This window comes from Etheostoma spectabile, chromosome 21 (assembly GCF_008692095.1).
Source record: "Etheostoma spectabile isolate EspeVRDwgs_2016 chromosome 21, UIUC_Espe_1.0, whole genome shotgun sequence".
Lineage (NCBI taxonomy): Eukaryota > Metazoa > Chordata > Actinopteri > Perciformes > Percidae > Etheostoma > Etheostoma spectabile.
In genome coordinates this window covers 12736903-12757661 of record NC_045753.1, presented here as the reverse complement: position 1 = coordinate 12757661, position 20759 = coordinate 12736903, and the positions used below count along the sequence as shown (strand labels likewise).

Sequence of the window (20759 nt, the reverse complement as noted above, 5' to 3'; positions counted from 1 at the left end):
GTACCAGAATAGGTTTACATGGTTTAATTTTCAAAGTGTGTAGTTTGTCAAATTGTTACTTGCTGTTTGAGCTGTCCTGTATTCCATCATCTTTCACTACTAATTAAAAATATCAAAAGCCACATTAATTGTTTTCTCCATCCGCAAAGCCTAAGATGTCAAAGTCATTTTGTGTCCCTTGCATCTATTTTTAGTCGTGTTATGTTTCTTTGTAGTCATTTGTTGTTGTTTTGTGTATGTTTGTGGTCATTTAGTGTTTCTATGTGAACGTTTTGTGTTTTTTTAAGCAACATTTTGTGAGTAAGGGCCCCAAACCCTATGGGCCCCTGTGCCCAGTTAGCCCGTTTGGTAAAACCTGTTTCCATGTTCATAAAGGCACCTGACTATTGTTTTAAGACAAACTTGAAGAATTGTGAAACGTTCTTTTAAGGCTTTCTTTACAGACATGTTTAGTAGTAGTTGAAGTAAAAAGGGAAGCACTCGTGTCTGTAATTTCAGAGATTCCTGGCATTACTTTGGTTAAGCCGCTAGGTCAACTACAGGGGTCATGAGTAGACTTTGCATCGCTTTAAAGGGGCACAATCCAAAATGGTTTGGAATCACTGGTCTAAAGGTGCCTTGCCACACGTATTTCATTACTTTGTGGTAATGTCTGAAGTTCTACCATGGACTCTCTAACATTTGTTGTGGAAAATATGCCTTTGTTACCTTGTTTCAAGCCAATCTAGCGTGGTATAGAAAGCCTGCAGGAAGACTCAGCTCAATTAGTGCCAGATCTCATTAATATTCAATGAGCTAAGCTGCTTGACTCTGATTGGCTAACAGCTAGCCAATGAAAGCTTTGATATCAGTATCCTTTACCCAGCACAACTGGGTGAGGTCATGAATAGTAATGAGCTCAGGCAACATGACATCAGACTGACCAAGTTTTGTAGTTGGCCTGATTTCTCCGCCTATTTCTTTTCAGTGGCTACAGCTGACCGAGGAGGTAGCAGTTCATTTTCACATTCACAACATAACACACACACATGGACCTGACATATGTCAAAAAATGCTAGTAAAAATAGTTTTGTGGGGCAGGGCACCTTTAATATCACAAAGGATGGTGGTTTAATCTTTTTTCAGAGGGCGACATCTTTTACATTTTCTGCTTTTGCTGTAGGGGCCTGAATCTCAAAGTAAAACCTGAAAATGTCAAACCACCAGAGAGTAGTGCAGCTGCAGTTTCCAGTTCCTTTGGGTTCAGTGTTAAACTTCCCTAGCTGTTTTTGCACGAGATACCCAGAAGGGGTCACTAGTTTGTCTTCATCTGATTTGGGAGTTTTTTGGGTCTGACCCCTGTCCTCTCCTGTTAACAGGACACATTTTATTCTCATGCAAATCCAGTCCCTACGGAGCCCCCCTGGGGTCAGCTAAGAAAAGAAAAAAGATAGACGGATTCATAATCCATGCTCTCGGTTTAATAAACTGCACTGTTTAGTTTTTTTTTTTTTTCTCAGAGAAAGTCCCCTAGTTTCTTGTGATTATGGAGCTAAAAAACAAGACAAGTGATATGAAAACTGCAACGGCTATGTGTCCGATCAACATTTGATTTCTGCTGCCTGCTGCATTTTATTGCCTACTTTTTTAGCTTTCATTTCATTTACCGGCAGATTTAATAAAAACAAAATGTGTGTGTACTCATTAAGAAAAGCCAGGTTTGATTAATGGACATTGGCCTTGTTTTCACTGCTGTTTAAAGGAAATGTACTCTGTGCAACTGCTGTGGAACAGTTGATTCCTGAACCATATTTTACCTCTCTATCAGGCTAACATGCATGGTCTCCTGGGGTGTCTAAAGTAATGTGCAATGCAGCTTCAGTGTATGGAGATGTTCTCCAAATCCTAACATCTGATCTCAGTTTCACAACAGTTGCAAAAGAGGACAGTGAAATCTCAGCCACTGAGTAGACCACTTCACATGCTTTATTACAGCACCCAAAATAATAAAAACATCTCAATTTATTTTACATGTACAAAATAAGTACAGAATCTCTCTTTTAAACCATGAAAGTGGGTCTTCTTCAAATTCTTTTTTAAGAAACCCTTCGCGAAAGACATCAACAAACAACATAAACAACAAGGTGGGAGATGTGTGCTGTTTTCTTTTTTTAGTGAAGAGGAGTTTTCCACAGGGGGGGGGGGCAACAGACAGAGGGATCAACACTGGACAAATGTGTAGGGAAATTATATTGAACCAGAGTCACTTGCTTTTTTTATCTACAAAGACATGATTGCATGCATTACATCTGCAGTGATCACCTTTTCAGAACACTTAAGAAGAAAACCATTGCACTGCATAGACAACAAGACAATGAGTGAATTTAGTAGCACCAAAGGTTCTGCAGGCATTAGTGGCAATAATTACAGTATGACAGTGAGAGTTTCACCATCAAACACCAATAACTGGTCCTCGTTGAAATGGCAATAGCACCTTTGAATGTTTTTGATTTCCCCACACTAAACTTGTGTAAAATATACCCTTTCTCATTTAAGAAAAAAATGTCTTGACTTCTTGTTATGAGGTAGCCATCTACATATTGCAATGAAGGTGAACTTCTTTGTTTTTGCTCTTTCGCTGGTCTTGGTCGGAGCAACATTCAGGTGTTTTTTTTTTTCTTTCAAGAATTTAGAACAAGAAGACGCTTTTCACACTTTTTACAATTTATTTAACACCAGAAAAATGGTACACATCATTTGTTGTTTTCAATGTCCTTCCGCAGTGGTAGAAAATGGCAAAAGTCACCTGTGTTTCATTGCGTGTGTAAACCTTTCTTTTTTCTTTTTTTCTCAATCTCCAAAGGGGGAAATTTTACACAAGTATATATTATTTTCTTGTTGCCAGTGGAAACAAAAGATTCTTTTTAAAGTGTCCTTGTGGTTGGTTTTGGTTGAAGTAGCAGTCCCAAAAACTTCTCATGATTGGAAAAACACAAACATCGTCTTCAGTAGAGTGGTTTTAAGCATGTGGACCAATGGCAGCCAAATGAGTTTTGAATGCATAGGAAAAGGATTTAGAGATGACTGCTAGAAAAAAAACAACAATGTCATGTCCATATTTCTTTCTTTTTACAAGAAGCAAACGGGGCCAACTTCGACGCCAAATTCCTGATCAGGTGCACCAACATCCATAGGAGCAATGTCAATGATGGGCAGGCGGGATGTTTTTGATGTCTTGTAGTCAATGACTGTCTTGCCCCATGTGCCAGTGTGTGACTGTGGAGAGGAACAAAAAAAGAAGAAAAAGTCAGAAATTGCTCAAGAAAGTGAGATGCCATCTTGCATCTCTAAAGGATGATTTTACATATTTCCCTTTAGAAATGTATGTTACTGCATGCTCCAAGACAACAAGAGAGAGAGCTCACCGTGCAGCCATCCTCGCTGACACTGTATGTGAAGCGGCTGTTGCCCTCGGCTCTGATCTCAACGTCGTTGGATCCCTGGAGAAGCAGGGCCTTCTTCAGGTTGCCGGTGGCGGAGTCCATGTAGGCAATGCTGTTCTTGCAGTGGTATGTCATGTTCTGAGAGGCCTGATTGGACATCAAGCGCACAAAGGCCATCTGGATGCTGACGTCCTCGGGATCAGCTCCATCGCTGCCATACTGGAACTGCATGGTAGAGAGAAGAGAAGGTTGCTTTCCTGTCACTGACTTCACAGGTCACATTGGTCTACTAGTTCACAAAGAAGATGTTTGGTGCATCGTTTTTTGACTTCTTACCTGGAATCCACCGGTCATGGACTCGCTGAACCAGATGGGCTTCTTCTCTCTGATGTTCTTGCTGAGGTACCAGTTCTTCATGGGAATGCTGGACTCGCTGGGGTAGATGCAAGTCTCGCCAGTCTCCATGTTGCAGTGGACCTTGATGGCATCCAGAGAGGATCCCTGGTTGGGGTCGATCCAGTACAAGTCTGCAACAGAGTAACATCAAATATTTAAGTCTGAGCTCATCTTTATCATTATCTACATGCTGCTTCGCGGCTCTGATCCGCACTCACCGCTCTTCAGCTCAGGGTGGGACATCTTCAAGTCACGGCACATGCGGACTGGGCTCTTCTGGGAACCGTCAGGGCTGCGGATCTTCTCCACTCTCTTGGTCAGGGTCTTGAGGGTGGTGTCCACCTCCATGTCGCGATCTTGAATAACCTTGGGGTCGTCAGCACGGTAGTGGCCGCCGCCGCCACGGAAGGGATCGGGTGCCTTCTCCTGAATAGGCTGGCTGATGAAGTCAAATCCACTGCCGGGAGGTCCAGGGGGTCCAGCGGGTCCAGGAGGTCCAGGAGGACCCTGTTTGGTGACACCAGGGGGTTTACAAACTGCGGACAACATTCATAGTATCCAAATGTACAAGTATTTGCTTAAGACAAAGATCATAGTGCAACTTACAGAAGGTCCCATCTCTCCATTGCGACCACGAGGTCCAGGGGGTCCAATTGGTCCGGGCAGACCGTTCATGCCATCCTTGCCAGGGGAGCCATTAGATCCAGAAGGTCCCTATGGAGAAAAAGCAACACCAAAAACCGTTCAGCTTCACATTATGTGCAAAACATTATGATGTAAAACATGTAAATGGGTCAATCTATGACGTCCTGACTGAAAAATGCTGCGGAACAATAAAGGCAAACCCTCCAAGTCCCCGATTGGTAGTGAATTCCTGAAGCAGATGTACTTACTCTAGGTCCAGCTGGTCCGGAGGCGCCAGCAGGTCCTCTGTCTCCAGAAGCTCCCTACAAGCAGAAGAATATGGGAATGTAAAATATTACAAATTAAGAAGTTTGAATATGGAAGTGAGAAAAGTTGATTGTTTGATGCAGTAAACTGTACACTTTTGCCTGCTAATCTATTGCTTTGAAACAGTTACTTACAGCAGGTCCGGGCAGACCCTGCATGCCTGTGAATCCTCTGTGTCCCTTATGTCCTCTGTCTCCTGCCTCACCAGCCTCTCCTCTGTCTCCCTTTGCACCGGCAGGGCCCTAAACAAACACAACAGGAGGTCAACATGCCGTCTCAGCAATATCTGGAGCAATATCTCAAAAACAAGTTTCATATACGATGTTGATGCGTATTATGTAACAATGAACGTACAGCGGGACCACGGACACCAGCAGGGCCAGCAGGACCGGCAGAGCCAGCGGGACCCTAAAGGAAAGAGAGAACGGAAAAATCAGATCAAATCAGTTGTTTTTTTTCAGTTTAAAAAAAAAAAACATTTTTCAAGATAAGCAGAAAGGGAGCTTACAGACTCTCCACGGTCACCAGTCTTGCCAGAGGGGCCGGCATTTCCGGGGGGTCCAGGAGCACCAGGGGGTCCTGGGGGTCCAGCCTGACCATTCTCACCACGGTTTCCCTATAGAAAGCAAATCTCCAGTGAGACAATGCTAAGCAGCTAAAGGCTGATTTTGTGTTTGTATTGGGAAGCTATGCTAGACTAAAAGCAAAACATTGATGAAAAATGAATCCAGAGGAGGGTTACCTTAGGGCCAGATGCTCCATCACGACCAGGGGCACCATCGTGACCGGCAGATCCCTGTGGAGGAGCGGCAAGGAAGGTCAATAATCACATTTATCAGTGCTAATACAGGCATTATTTACCAACGAATGCTAAATATGTGTGAAAGTGTAGGTGCATTTGCAGTGTCCGAGACCCAACTGTGAAAGCACTCTAAAGGTCTCGTACCTCACGACCAGCCTCTCCGGGAGCACCGGACAGTCCAGGGGGTCCAGCAGGTCCGGGGGGTCCACGGGCACCATGAAGTCCAGGAGGTCCCTGCTTTCCAGGCTCACCCTGAAGAGAAACACAAGAGAGGTCAGTTTTATGCATGCAGATGGAAGATCTGAGGAGAGCTTTAGAAATAGTCCACAATTAGCCTGTGATCATGTTTGGTATAATATTATGAGAAACAGGTTTTGTGTTCTTCTTTAATGTCTGCATTTGTACATTATTGTCCTGTCCTTATGGATAGGAAACACTAAACGTTGTTTTATTCAAAAATTCAACTAATATTCTATCTTATTGGTTGGATAAAATAAAATATCTTAATTAGATATTGACATATTTAGCCAAATGCACTCTGGTCATGATGAATACTCACAGATGGTCCAGGCAGACCAGGGAAACCACGCTCTCCACGCTGTCCAGTGAGACCGACAATACCACGCTGTCCAGAGATACCTTGGGGTCCGGGGGTACCAGGGGCGCCCTGCACAGAACCACAGAGCACTCAGTTAGCAGGCAAATAATGTAAACTAGATCACTGTAGTATAGTTTTTGGCTGTGAAAAGTTGAGTACTGTACCTAAATAGCATTTGTACAATCCATTGCATAGCATCACAATCTTTTTTTTACTTTTACTTGACTTTTTTGTTTCTTGCACTTTAGCTATGGTACTTTAAACACTCATTGACTAGCTTTTTCTTACTTTCATTTTTGCCTTATTTGACTGTAAGTAACTGCAACTCAACAATTCCCCTGAGAGGATCAAAAAACAGATTCTGATTCTGTTGCAGAACTATAGCAGGCACTCACAGTGGATCCATCAGAGCCAGGAGATCCCTTCTCTCCGGCTGGTCCTGGGGCTCCAGCAGCGCCAGCCTCACCAGGGCGACCAGCAGGACCGGTCTCACCACGTGCTCCTCTTGCTCCTTCTTTGCCAACTTGTCCAGCGGGTCCGGGGGCTCCGCTAGCTCCCTGGAGACATACAGCGGGATTCAGGTCAGTGAAGGGAACTCTGCTGAGGACCATGATGGCGATGTACAAACACACTAAAGACAAAATTGTGTTGGTGATTGGTGAAAACTGATGCTTATGTGGACAGGGGGAAACTTACAGGGGGGCCAGGGGGTCCAACTCTTCCAGCAGGTCCGGGGGGACCAGTAGCACCCTACACACACAAACATACAAACAAACGCAAAGAGGCAACAGAGATTTAAAAACAGCATTACGGATTTCAGCAACACTGTCACAGCGTGTCATCGAATCCTACAAAATCGCTCATGTAGACGGGATACTTACAGGGGATCCAGCACCACCACGAGCACCTTTAGCTCCAGCGGGACCAGGAGGTCCCTGGTGACAAAAACAACAAGGAAGCACAATTAGTTTAACAAAACTTGGAATAAATCTAACCATATACAAATATTTCCATTCCATTTTAACTCCATATGGCTTTAATATTGTAATAAAATAACTCTTTTTACTCTAGTTTTAATCATATTACCATTTTCACATTCTCTGAGTGTGCGTGCGTGCGTGCGTGCATGCATAAGTGCGTGCGTGTGTGTTATGTTTTTACCATTAATTCCGTCGTATGTACTTATATTGACACTAGAGTCAATTCTGACCCTTCTAATTCTGAACTCTGCATTTTTTTGAAGTTGGCACACTGTGACTTGTGTTTTTCATATACATGTATTTGTGTGACATGTAGGCCTACCTGAGGACCAGCACCTCCAACAGGTCCAGAAGGACCAGGAGCACCAGCGTCTCCCTTGGGTCCAGTGTCACCGCTCTCTCCCTTGGCACCAGGCTGACCATCAGCACCCTGAGGTTGGAGGGTAAGACGAGAACCAGTTCAACACAGGCTTTCATCTTACGGTGGGCTTTATTGTAACAGCATGGAAAGCATCGACATCTGTAGGTTAATATCTGTTTTATTGCATGAAATATAATGGGCAGTGCTGGCCTAAGGGTTGTAGAAGAGAGCTTGTGACCAGGAGGTGTTGGTTCAATACCCAAACCAACAAGATAAATCTGCACGGGGAAGTGAAAGAACAGCCACTAAGGTGCCCTTTAGCAAGAAAAATAAATAAATTACTAAAATAAAATAAAATAAAGAAATCCTCAGTAGCCAGCAGATCAAACTGTGGGCAGCTTCCAGGTATGAACGTGTAACTGTGTGAATGTGACAGGTTGTCGTTGCATGAATTTGAATAAAAAAGTGTGAGATTCTTACAGGAGGTCCAGCAAAACCAGCAGGTCCAGAGGGTCCAGTCTCTCCACGCTCGCCCTGTTAAAGTAGTGAGGAGAGTTAGGGCCTAACATTTAAAGTATTGCGATATCCTGCTTACAGTATGTAATACTGAAGATACAAATGCAGTAAAAAGTTTATTTTGTGTTTGTTTTCTAGTCCTCAACCAGGTGTACTTACAGGGGCACCACGAGGACCGGTGGGTCCAGCAACTCCAACAGCACCAGGCTCACCCTGAAACCAGACAGGGAAATAATATGATTGCTTGAATGACAAAGTGGAGGAACATTTCTGAAAAGGAACACCCCATTTTATCTACATAAATATATATTAATAAAGGAGATTGAGTGATGAACATCCTAGCAAAGATCATGAACCTGGACCGCTGATATTCGTAGGTTAAAACCTACAAAGGTCTCACCTTCTCACCCTGAGCACCTTGGGGTCCAGGGACTCCAATAGCACCAGTCATGCCACGCACGCCATCTTTGCCAGCAGCACCATCACCTCCCTTGGCTCCAGCATCACCCTGAATAGAGAATGCTTATTAAACTCATAAACTTGATATTTGGCTAATCGATTAGAAAAAACTGAGAGTAATCTTCTTTATTTGCTTACATTTTACTAACCACTTTTGGTTATTTGTCAGGTACATCTAACAGAAAAACCTCATGCTTGAAATAATAATAAGCCAGTGTACCACTGGCGTTTTGGCAAGTATTTCAAGGTACAGTTTAGTTTTCTACATATTTGTTTTATAACCTTCTTCCTACCTGTCTCACAACATTTAAGATGTTTGAAAAAGCGATTTAGAAAAAGCAGTGTGTCATCTGTTCACCCATTTTAACTCCTAACTGAAAACAATCAACTAAATATCTGGAAAAAATTAACTGAAATAAAAAAAAATATATATTTTTCAGGTGATTTCCCACTGTAAGTTATTTTCTTTGCCTCAAACTCTGAAAACATGACAATGACCAGTAAATCAAACTGTTTCCCATTTGCTTTTGAACGCTAATAATCATGTTCAGATCAATAAAGCAGAACTGAGTACAAATAGATTGTGCCCGTGTGATACTTACTCTCTCTCCCTTGGCACCGGGGAGACCAGAAGCGCCACGCTCACCGGGCATTCCCTGCATACCGGGGGCTCCCTGACCTCCAGGGGCACCACCAGCACCAGGCTCTCCCTGCACAGAAATATACACATTATTATCCACTAGTAATCAACTGCAAGTAAACTATCCACTGAAACTTGCAGTGGACAACAATGTTAGGTGAGCTGAAGTCTAATTTTGCTTATTCATATTTATAATCAGTAGTTTTAGTGTTGAAAGAGTTACTGTGGCTGCTTGTTTGCCTTACTGTTTTGCACAAACAATCCCTTTTATGCTGTTACGTAGCCATCACCATTGTTTTTAAGGTCACTTTTTAAACGTGTTTTACTACTTACAAAACGTGCATATAATTTGCTTCTATTCATATTTGCTATATTTGTCTTTCTTCTATTTACTTTTGTTCTACTTATTCTATTTTTGTGCCCCCTGCTACTCTGAGCACAATGACAATAGATATCTATCTAATGTCTGTATGTTGTACTGGCAAATACAGGGCGGATAACCATGCTTTATTTTTTAAGAGCAAGACACTGAACCCCTGACGCTGCTATATGCCTGTCCAATGCTCCTAATTCTTAGGATAGCTTAAATGTAGAGATTGAATTTCCCTAAATTGTCTTCTATGATTACATGTGACAAATAAATAAAGTTTCGCCTTTCTGACCATCTCACATGGCATATGATGGATGGATGTTGTATACAGTCTAATCAAGCAGGATAACTGTCTTAAACAGGGATTTGTCCTTGTACTTGTAAAGATGTTCTGTCCTGGATTCATATTTATTTGCCTGTTATATATTGGTACTTTTGCTGTGTTATTGACATAATGATTGGGTAATTTCAAGAGCTGTGTGAGAACTTCTCCACCTTTTAAAAGTGTTTTTGTTTTTGTTTTTTAACCTACCTTGGCTCCATCGTTACCAGCAGGGCCGGGAGCACCACGTCCTCCAGTTGGGCCGGCGATGCCGGGGGAACCGCGCTCGCCAGGGAAACCTCTGTCGCCCTGAAGGAAAGGAGGGACGCATGGGTCACGACCGATTCATCTCAAGACGCGAGTTGAACGGTGTTTACCATGGATTAATGATGAACATGCTTTGCTTCTGAAATGGAGGATGTACTCACTCTTGGTCCGGCTGGGCCAGGGGCTCCAACCTCACCAGGGCCGCCCTGAACACAAGAGGGACAGGGGAGAAGGAAAACTTTAGGAATCTCCCACGAGGAACCAAAAAACAACAGGCGTATGATGACAAAAGAATTAAAATCTTTGTATTTGACCCTCTATGGAGGAAAAACGCACCTCCGCTTCCAAACAATGTTTGACAAAACTTACAAAATTACAAAATTTCATTTCAGACACTTATTTACTATTTTAATTATGTATAACCTATGACTTTAAATTTATTTTAACCAGCAAAACAATTCTTACAACACATCATAAGTTAAGGTTTTTTATCAAACAAGATTTGAGGAAGTTCAAAAAGCGTTTCAGCTTTAGCGCCAAATTAACTCTTTACACATTGCTCTGAAAAATGTGGCCGTCACCTTACAGAAAGCTGAGTTTGTTGTCAACATATTGATATGAAACACATGCAGATTAGTTATACCTTAAAAATGTAAATGTAAGAAGATATATGAAAATGCCCTTAGACCTCAGAGGGTTAACTATGTGTGTGCTCAAGATCAAGTATGTCCAAACAGCAAGTCAGTTTTCCCCTAAATGAAATGCATGGAGACCTTATAAACAGAAACGAGCTAAGATTCGGCATCCCTGCGACTCTTACCTGCTCACCAGGTTTGCCAGTCTCACCAGTAGCACCTTGGGGTCCAGGAAGACCCTGCGCAAGGAAGAAAGGCAGTCATTTTAGGGTGAGCAAGATATTTCAGCAAAACGTAAAAGGCAGCACTCAGGCTTTCGAGACGCGTTTAAAAACCTACCTGGAATCCGGGAGAACCAACAGGTCCCTGCTCTCCTTTCTCTCCAGCAGGTCCCTAAACAGAAAAAAGGAAATTCAATGATGAAAAACCTTGCACAACACTTTATACTTAACTTTATGTTTTAGTTTATGAAGTTAAGATACATACAGCGACACCAGAAGGTCCAGGAGCACCAACGTCACCATCTTTGCCAGGAGCACCCTGTGAACAAAAACATTACCCAAACCAATTATCAACAGTTTTGATCATTCTGATAGGAAACATATTTTACACTGGTAGAGTTTGATTTCTATAGATAAAAAAAATCTATATACAAGTACTTACAACAGCGCCAGTGGGACCAGCGGGACCTCGCTCACCGGGCTTACCATTCTCACCCTGTTGAAGAAGAACAAAGACCACACTTACATCTGCTGTGCAAGGGATCAGTAGTTCCTAATAGATGTCATTTTTATAGGTTGAAAAACATAATCTGAACAATAGATATTTCTGATTTCTTGCTGATCTCATATTTGAGTGACTTTCAACAAATAAATAGTATGTTAAAGATTAGGGAAGGGTTGTACAAACTAGCAAGCAATGATCCTATTTCGATTTGTTTTCGTGGAAACACAATGAATGGGGCCGTTAACTCACAGTGACTCCCTTGGGTCCGGGGAATCCCATAACTCCAGGCTGTCCTCTGGATCCAACAGGGCCAGCAGGTCCAGGGCGTCCATCTTGTCCAGGGGCACCCTACAGATCATCAAAAGAAGAGAGAATAGTGAGAAAATAAATATCTCTCTTATCACAGGTTGTCTCTCCTATGACGATTAAACAGATTGTTTACAAGATGAAGTTCTTCTTCAGTGTATTAACCCTTGAGTTGTCCTCTGTCTGTTTTGCTTGTTCATAAATATAAATTATCCCCCAATTCTGTGTTAGATCTTCTTAGCCAACTTCATTATAACTAATTACCACTATAGTTTTATACTTATTTATGGAAAATTAACTGTTTTTGCCTCATTTTTTTTAACACTTTTTTGAATTCATGGTCAATAAACCTCATTTATATTAAAGTTTACCTAATTGAGTTACAAATTATTTGTGAGTCAATACTTACAGAAGGTCCAGTCTTGCCATCGGGGCCGGGGCTTCCGGGGCTACCAGTCATACCCTGGGGAGGGAAGGCCATTTGGTGAGTGTGAAGACAAACAAAGGGCTATATGTTTAGTTATAAGATTATAGAATCCTTCTGTAAAGAAATGTGTTGCAGAACTCACCTTGGATCCAGGTGCGCCAGGAGCACCGGGGCTTCCAGACTCACCAGTGGCTCCCTGAGCTCCCAATGCGCCATTGGCACCACGCTCACCGGGGGCTCCCTGTCATACAAGTTGGGGAAGAGTCAGGAGAAATCTCCACAAGTGGGTGAAGTTTATGAGAAAAATTATCTCTTGGTTAACTGGAATGTTTGACTCCCATAACATCGGATGTAAGATCGTGAATCGGCCAAAAATCCATATAAATGTGTAAAGATTACAACTGGTTGAGATAAAAGAATCACGATGCAATTTTTAAACGTACGCGTAGGGCGTAATCTACTTTTGATTCCACTTGTTTGACTTCAGACGTCACTACGTTTTCTTGGTTTATTTATTTATAGTAGTTAGTAGTTATATAGTTTTTTTCTATTTATTTAGTTATTTGAATGTTTGATTTGTTTCTAATTTTGGATTTGGTCTAATTATTTATGTGTGATATTTAAGATAACATACAATTTTAGTTGCATCCTCTGATAAGAGGACACATCTGTTATTTTCCACAGTTCCTGAATTTTATCAAATTGTGAGTTGAGTGTATTGCAACATCCCTCATAATTGCTACTGTTCATCATGTCATTTCATTATATCAACAACTATATTTAGTGGCTGAGTGATATTTCTGTATATATTGTAATTAGATATTTCTCTCTCTCTCCCCCCAACCAGTTGAGGCAGATGGCCGCCCATTAATTAAAAGCCTGGTTATGTCCAAGGTTTCTACAAGTGAAAAGAACGTTTTTCCTCGCTGCTGTCAAATCAAATGCATGCTCTTGGGGGGGAATTGTTGGGTCTCTATCTGTAAATGATAGAGTGTGGGCTAGACTTACTGTATCTGTAAAGTGTCCTGAGATAACTCCTGTTATGATTTGCCACTTCAATTAAATTGTAATTGAATACATTAAGACAGAACCACGTTTGGCTAAACGTATTCCCGAGGTTGTTGAGGACTCCTTGGGTGGATTGACTAACTCACCTTACCACCAGCAGCTCCATCAGCACCAGGGAACCCACGAGCACCAGGGGCACCCTAAAAGACAAACACACACACAAACCAACCAACTGCGTCACTAACTGTGCAAAAACACTTCAGGGGTGAATCCCCCTGGGAAATTTAACATACATGATGAAACATAATGAAAGTGTGTCCTTGTTTTTGTTGTGACTACAGTATCTAACAGAAGTCCATGTGAAAAAAGAAGTGACATACACGCTCTCCAGGGGGTCCACGGGGTCCAGCACCACCGGGCTCTCCGCGTCCTCCTCTCTTGCCCTCCTCACCGGAGTTGCCAGGAAGTCCCTGAACTCCAGCGGGGCCCTGGAAAAGAAAGCAATGTCATTAGAAACACTTATTTCCTAAATATCCCACAGCATGCTAAATGGATGTAAAGCATTATGAATCTTACAGGCTCTCCCTTGGCACCGGGCTCTCCCTTAGGACCAGAGGGACCATGGTCACCCTGTTGGCAGAAAAACACACATTTCATCTCCATCACTGAACAAACAATTTGTGTTTGTACCAAACGATCACACAATCATGTGTCACTACTCACATTGTTACCCTTGGGACCAGGAGCACCAACAGCTCCCTGAGCTCCAGCAGGACCACGAGCGCCAGGGAAACCAGGAGCACCAGCGATACCAGCAGCACCCTGTGGGATTAGAGAGTTGGGGTGTCAGAACACATTGTGTGCAGAATTCAAGTGGCATGAATGTAATCAGTGAGTATGATACTTACAGGAGAACCCTTAGCACCAGCTTGGCCATCAGATCCGGGGGCACCCTGTGGGAGAGGAAGGAAATAAAACGTGTTCAGCACTGAATTGCATTTCTATTTTTTAACAGAAAAATAAAGTCCAGTATCTACTCACAGCAGCTCCGGCGGGTCCAGAAGGTCCTGGGTTACCAGGCTCACCACGGGATCCCTGGGGTCCGTCGTTTCCACGGCCTCCTGCAGGTCCGGTCTCTCCCTGTGAAGGGACGCAACAACGTCTCAGAAATCTGCCACTTGAATACTGTAAGTTTCTTTCTTTCTAAATTCCATTTTGTTTTTGGGTTGTGCTATTTCATCTTTACGATGTTCCTTTCTTCTATTCTTTCAATGTTGTGCTTCTGTTATGTTTTATGTATTCTTTGTTTGCTATCTGAAGCATCTTGTCACTTTGTTTTGACAAGGGGCCATAATAATAGTATACTATTATTTATCTATCAATTAGAAATCACAAACAGTCCAACTTGGCAACTCAACACCAAGAGATTAAGTATACAACTACATTACATTGTTTATTGAAACCAGTGGGACATTTTATTGTGTTATTTCTTCAGCTTGCACTGAGATTTTCAAGGAGTTCAAGTACAAGTGAAGAGTGTAAATAGTCACCACTCTGATCTTAAATTGGTTTTATTGCACGTCTCCACAAAGTCATTTGATTGTGCTGTTGTCATGACACAGTTTCTAAGGAAGATCCTGGACTCTGCTCTTGCTACAGCATCACCATTTATTAAAGAACCTAACGTTTCAGCCCCTCTGTACCTTTATCAAGAGTACCTTTAATGTTCATATTTGAAAATACTCTTGACTGGTGCCCTGGAAGCTCACCTGGTTGAGCATGCACCCTATGTAGCAAAGCTCAGTCCTTACCGCAGCGGCCAAGAGTTTGAGTCTGACCCGCGGACCTTTGTTATATGTCAACCCCCCTCTCTATACCTCCTTTCCTGTCTTCATCTATCTTATCAAATAAAGGCCTAAAAGCCACAAAAGAAATCTTTGGAAAAAAAGAAAATACTTTTGACAAAGGTCTAGAGGGGACGAAAGGGGGGCCGGGATTCTCATTTTTCATGTCTATTTTGATATTTTCCAAAGCACATGCATCGAAGAATTTTTGGATGTGTGTATTGTGTCTTCATAAAGTGTGTGCGTGCGTGCGTACGTGTGTGTGTGTACTGATGCCATCTGATGGCAACATTGTTCACCTGGTGTCCAAATTTCAAGACAAATGTTTTGTTTTCAGATTTACACCATGATGGCTAATGGGTGGCGTGTGGCTGTAAAGTGACAGAGCTTAATCCTTAGATACCCCACAGTTTTCCTACCAAAATGAGAAAGACCAGGGCGATATTGAGACAGCTCTTCAGGTGGATAACAACAGCAGTGAGAGGCTAATAAGTTATGATAATGTTTCTCCTTAGGTTTCCCTGGCTGTGGGGAAAACCCTTATCTGAAGGCAACACGCAAGTTTCATTAGACATGAAGGGTGATAACCCTTGCAAGCCTGGACAGCCTGTTTTAGGGGTGGGATGAAACAAGCATACAGCGTAGTATATCTATGCAGTATAGCGCGATTGATCTTGTATCATATGCTGTACAGTGCACATGACAATTTACCCGTTCTCTACTAGAAAAATAAAAAATCAATTGTTTTTTAGTCCACTAGATGGTGCAGTTAAGTCAGACAAACAAACAAAAAATCTTTTTAGACAAAACAATGTTCTATGGGAACATAACCTGAAGTTGGAAAAAGGGCAATAGATTGCAGTATATCACAGAATATGGCAATATGTCTAAAATGCCAATAATATTGAAGTGTGGGTCCTCTGGTGATTCCCACCCCTACCATGTTTATGGTCAAATCTATTGGATATGAAAAATGTATTGGGTAGACTTACCTTAGCACCAGCACCGCCGGGGAAGCCAGGGGCACCAGCAGGTCCAGTAGGTCCCTTAAGAGTAAAGAGACGTGATGTTAGCAGGCATCCATATGTTTGATGAAATGCTAATTACAGAGCAGAGCATCAAACCCTTTAACAGTTTTACACAGGTGACATGCCCTTTCAAACACCTCCCAGTAAAGTTAAAGCACTTCAGTAAGAACTAATACTTACAGGGGGTCCAGCAGCACCAGTGTTACCATCATTACCACGAGCACCCTACAGAGGAGGAGATTGGATTAAAGTAATTTGTATTTGTATCAAAGTATAGACTCTAATTAAATGGTATTATAGCATGACAGGAAGAACAGCGCTTACAGCAGGGCCAGGAGGTCCAGGGCGACCTCTCTCACCAGGAAGACCACGAGCACCCTAGACAAGACACAAAAAACAACAACTTGACAATGCTAAACTAAAAGATGATGTACGTGTCAATAAATTGAGATGAGACAAAAACGTACCATGGCACCGGGGATACCGTTCTCACCAGGTGCACCAGATTCTCCCTGTAGACCAATACAGAGGGAAGAATGAGCTCTTGTTGTTTAAATTGATATTTCTGTTTCATCCTGCTTAGGTGAGCAACAGCACATCCTGCTATCGTACCTTGGGGCCAGCGGGTCCAGCATCTCCCTTAGCTCCATCCAGGCCGCTAAATCCCTGTGCACAAAATCAATCAGGGTCAGTGACAACATCGCAGCAGCGGAAGACAGTGATTTCTTTTTGGTATTCAATGCTCTTCCTCACTCTGTGTCCCTTGATGCCGGGGAGTCCGGGGGTTCCGGGGAATCCACGAGCACCCTGCAGCAGGATAACAAGAGATGTGTAAGAAACAACACGCAAATGCATCAACATTCTTTATCAAACTTTAATATTTAGGATTTTTCCGCAACTAGAGAGTTTTCTGACCTACTGAACATACTGGCAACTTATTTGAAATGACCTCTCGTTACCCTTTGGTTGGCTGACCATCATCTGACATTCGCCCTCAGTGGGCATCACTCACCTGAGGGCCAGCAGCTCCACGCTCACCGGGGCGACCAGCTTTGCCGGGCTCACCCTGTTCCAGACACGCAGAGATTAGAGGTTAGTATGGGCTGATCATTGTGTGGAAGTATGACCCCTAACTGACTATGTATGTATCCTTCAGACAATAAATACATTATAAAGTAAGATTTCTGACACATATCAAGGCAATTTATTTTTTAAAGCACAATTCAGACACAAAGGCTATTCAAGGTGCTTTACATAAGTCTAAAAATAGGACACAAATGAAGCAGAACAATTTAAAACTTCATTAAAAAAATTTAAGCATAGAGGTGCAGGTATGTCTATCTCTAAATTACTTCAGGGTAAGCAATGCCAAACAGAAATGTTTTAAGTCTTGATTTGACAAAAAACAGGGTTGGGGCAGATCAAGTGTTCTGAGTGTTTATTCCAGATCTGCGTTTAAAAGCTGCTTCTGCATGTTTGGTTTTGACCCTGGCGACGGTGAGCACGCCTGTCCCAGATTATTTTAGAGCTCTGGATGTCTCGTAATAGAGCAACATATTACGCATGTATTTTTATATCAGAAAGACAACAACAACAACAACAAGGACACAGTTAGAATGTGGATATAAACGCACAGGGATGAATAATCAATAAATCACTTACATCATCTCCGTTCTTTCCAGGGGGTCCAGCGGGACCACGGGGACCCATGGCACCCTAAGAAAACACAATTAATGACTGGATTAGCACTAAATTAATGTTGACTATTTGAAGTAAGTGTTTGAATATTCACTATGTCATTAAAGGTAAAGAAGAAGGGGTGAGAGGGTATTTATCACTGACAAAACGTGTGCGTGCAGATGTGTTAAAGTGGGTCACTGATTAACCGGAAGTAACAGGGTCTATCAATAAAAAATACATCCGTATAATTTTTTTTTTTTAAATCGTATTCAGATTAAAGCTAATGAAAACCGGTAAACGCAGCAAAGTGTCGTTCCTCAATAATGTGGACAAAGCCTCAAAGACATTTTCGACACAGACAAATCAAGGGAAACATTGATTTAGAGGAAGATTTTGGTATACTCACAGAAGCACCGGGCTCACCGGGCTCACCAGGGGGGCCAGTGAAACCCTGGGGACCCTGATGGATAACAGAAAACAACAGATTTGAATGTTTATGCATTGATCTTAGATGCAGTGTAAAACTAGATAAGGACAGTTAGCCATGTCACAATGAGAATCTGAGCGGTGATGTAACTGGGAATACTTACAGAGGAGCCAGGGGGTCCGGGAACACCACGACTACCCATAGGACCCTGTTGATGAAGATCAGAAAAGATTATTACTTGTAGTCCAAACACAAACATATTTAGCAATAAGGGTGCATTAAGAAAGAGCGAAGCTTTCATACCATTGGGCCAGGGACAGTTCCACCGCCGCCGGATTTGGAGTGGTCAACATAGCTCATCTGAGGAGAGAAGTTCTGTATGGGGAGAAGAAGTGGTAGAAAGAGAAATGAGTATTGATGAAATGACACTTACAGTTAATGTAGCGCAAAAGGACACCGGAAAAGTTACTTTAAATCACATGCTACAGTATAAAGATTTGTAATATGTTTGAACCTGTAGCACAGATGTTGAGTTCAACTTTAACATGTTATGCTTGGCGTAACTTTCATGGGATCAGATCAAGCCCTTCATGTTGTGCATTTTCCCCAAGACTAAACCTGAGGACCAGGGAGCTGTCTGCTCTCCCAATGCTGAAATAAGCATGCATGGAGGAGATTTCCTAGCTGCTTCTCTCTAGCACAAAGCATCTCCTGCTGATCTTTCTCCTCAAATGTGTGCAAAATGAAGAACTATTTGTCAGAACTGATATAGAAATTGAATGAATACGAGAGCATTTGAGGAAAGCATATGTTTTTTTAAGCTGTTTCTCATTTTTAAACAGAATCGAGTCACTTATATAACGTTATCCGAAGACTTCCTGGATGTTGTGACATGGAGATACTTACTCCGCCAAGGCCAGGGGGGCCGGGGGGGCCAGGAGGGCCAGGAACACCAGGCTGTCCATCCAGTCCATCATTGCCAGGAGGACCAGCAGGACCCTGTAAGGAAGAAACAGTCGGTTAGCAATACTCTTTACTGATTATTTTGTGTTTTAATTTATGTAATTCATCCTTAAAGGAAAAGCTCACAGGCAACCAATGTAGAGAAACTGTCATTTCTAAGAAATAATTATCTATGTTGACAAATGAAACTGCTATACTGCACATTCTGTAATGTCAATCACAAATCTTATTAGTGTTATTTTCAGATATTGATAGTTTTTGCCACTTGCTGTGCCTCAAAATAGAAGTGAACCAATGCAGCTTTTGAATCACACATTTGCAAAAAAGTTCAAAATTAGTTGAATTCTGAATTGTTTTTCTTTCTATTGTTACTTGACACTTATTTTATATTACTACAATTTGCTTTATAAACCAATAAACCAATATGCATTATGTGACCTTTCAACTTTTGATGACCTGTTGACCTTGTGACCTAATTATCAAAGATCATCAGCAACTATTACGTCACAGCAGCTTTACTAGCATTTAGATCAGTTTGCAGGGATTCAATGAGCAAACATATAACACAACTGTGTTCACTATCTATAAATGTTTGGTCAGTAATTCATGAAATGTTTAGCAAAGAAAAATTTGACTTTAAAAAAAATGTAAAATCACGCAAAGGAACCTATTCAACCACATGTTGCAGTGATACATAACTTGTACTTAATAATCATATTCAAGAATTTAACATTGTTCTTGTCCACAGTTAGTTTGACCAAATATATGCAATTATTTATCTAAATAACATAGGTGTCATTTGCATTAAAGGGCAGAATAAGTCTCATGAAGTGAACTGGAACCTACCGGATCTCCCTTGGGGCCAACGTCTCCCTTTGTTTGCTATGGATAGACAGAAAAAAGGGAGTGAGGCTATGCTGCAATGTTTCATCCAGACTGTAAACTAACAAGTGCATCATCTAGAATATGAGCAGACCAACTAAACTGGGCCATGCCAGCATCTCCAAAGAGAGACCAACGTTACGTTTCTCAGGCTTTTATAGTCAGACATATTTTTAAATATAAAACAAAGATAAATGGCCAAATACCTCATTCCCATCTGGAATCACGGGTGGGTCCACTAAACCAACGAAGAAAAAGAAAATGTCAACAGCTCTTAAACATTTATGAGAGACACACTCAAAACGTTGGACATTTACAAAATAATGTAAATGTTTATGTGGCGGGTCCAAGCTGGGAGTTGATTATCATTAGATCATGAAAAACGGCATTTCATAAAATTACTAGAAAAAAGCCAATTAATTTGATCATAAATATTTTCTATAGTGACAAAAGGGGGGAAATAAATTATAAAATATCGGGAGTGTGTTCAACCTGCAGTTTCCCTGCACAGGTAGGCATGTTGGGATATTATATAATTATTGCCAGACTTTGCCAAAGAGCAGGTATAATCCACCGTTAAAAGATTGCATATTGAAAATAAAATGAACAAAAGGTAAATCCAAAGCGATTCTTTTCTGAATAAAAATCCTCAGGAGAGCAGGCAGGCTTAGGGCCTCAAGTCCATTACTGGCCACAGAGCCATGGATGGTCAGAGATGAGGTGGGAGGCACCAGGTGGCGCCACAAAGC

At 41.9% G+C, this 20759-nt stretch overlaps 2 protein-coding genes across 3 annotated transcripts in view; one reads left to right on the top strand and one right to left on the bottom strand.

Annotated features, from left to right (window-relative positions):
• sgca (sarcoglycan, alpha) overlaps positions 1-124 on the top strand; it is a 7121-nt gene extending 6997 nt beyond the window's left edge. Inside the window, exon 11 of the mRNA XM_032502301.1 lies at positions 1-124. This exon is cut by the window's left edge and continues 174 nt beyond it. The gene's annotated coding sequence lies outside the window, so the exon portion shown is untranslated.
• A 1816-nt stretch (positions 125-1940) lies between these two features.
• col1a1b (collagen, type I, alpha 1b) overlaps positions 1941-20759 on the bottom strand; it is a 20861-nt gene continuing 2042 nt past the window's right edge. Inside the window, exons 3-51 of one of the 2 annotated variants that reach the window (XM_032502290.1) lie at positions 20217-20248; positions 19975-20010; positions 19072-19164; positions 18469-18540; positions 18329-18373; positions 18145-18198; positions 17721-17774; positions 17071-17124; positions 16812-16865; positions 16671-16724; positions 16526-16570; positions 16383-16436; positions 16239-16283; positions 16023-16076; positions 14228-14326; positions 14095-14139; positions 13910-14008; positions 13763-13816; positions 13567-13674; positions 13333-13386; positions 12321-12419; positions 12161-12214; positions 11695-11793; positions 11383-11436; positions 11206-11259; positions 11059-11112; positions 10905-10958; positions 10246-10290; positions 10028-10126; positions 9088-9195; positions 8427-8534; positions 8186-8239; positions 7991-8044; positions 7472-7579; positions 7051-7104; positions 6866-6919; positions 6565-6726; positions 6131-6238; positions 5716-5823; positions 5512-5565; positions 5278-5385; positions 5124-5177; positions 4904-5011; positions 4712-4765; positions 4425-4532; positions 4037-4325; positions 3759-3949; positions 3405-3647; positions 1941-3255 (exon numbers count right to left, since the gene is read on the bottom strand). In XM_032502290.1, the coding sequence (XP_032358181.1) occupies positions 3109-3255; positions 3405-3647; positions 3759-3949; positions 4037-4325; positions 4425-4532; positions 4712-4765; positions 4904-5011; positions 5124-5177; positions 5278-5385; positions 5512-5565; positions 5716-5823; positions 6131-6238; positions 6565-6726; positions 6866-6919; positions 7051-7104; positions 7472-7579; positions 7991-8044; positions 8186-8239; positions 8427-8534; positions 9088-9195; positions 10028-10126; positions 10246-10290; positions 10905-10958; positions 11059-11112; positions 11206-11259; positions 11383-11436; positions 11695-11793; positions 12161-12214; positions 12321-12419; positions 13333-13386; positions 13567-13674; positions 13763-13816; positions 13910-14008; positions 14095-14139; positions 14228-14326; positions 16023-16076; positions 16239-16283; positions 16383-16436; positions 16526-16570; positions 16671-16724; positions 16812-16865; positions 17071-17124; positions 17721-17774; positions 18145-18198; positions 18329-18373; positions 18469-18540; positions 19072-19164; positions 19975-20010; positions 20217-20248 (4091 nt within the window). In that variant the 3' untranslated portion in view covers positions 1941-3108. Of the gene's footprint in view, positions 3256-3404; positions 3648-3758; positions 3950-4036; positions 4326-4424; positions 4533-4711; positions 4766-4903; positions 5012-5123; positions 5178-5277; positions 5386-5511; positions 5566-5715; positions 5824-6130; positions 6239-6564; positions 6727-6865; positions 6920-7050; positions 7105-7471; positions 7580-7990; positions 8045-8185; positions 8240-8426; positions 8535-9087; positions 9196-10027; positions 10127-10245; positions 10291-10904; positions 10959-11058; positions 11113-11205; positions 11260-11382; positions 11437-11694; positions 11794-12160; positions 12215-12320; positions 12420-13332; positions 13387-13566; positions 13675-13762; positions 13817-13909; positions 14009-14094; positions 14140-14227; positions 14327-16022; positions 16077-16238; positions 16284-16382; positions 16437-16525; positions 16571-16670; positions 16725-16811; positions 16866-17070; positions 17125-17720; positions 17775-18144; positions 18199-18328; positions 18374-18468; positions 18541-19071; positions 19165-19974; positions 20013-20216; positions 20249-20759 lie in introns of both variants that reach the window. The other variant, XM_032502291.1, reaches the window with a different exon arrangement.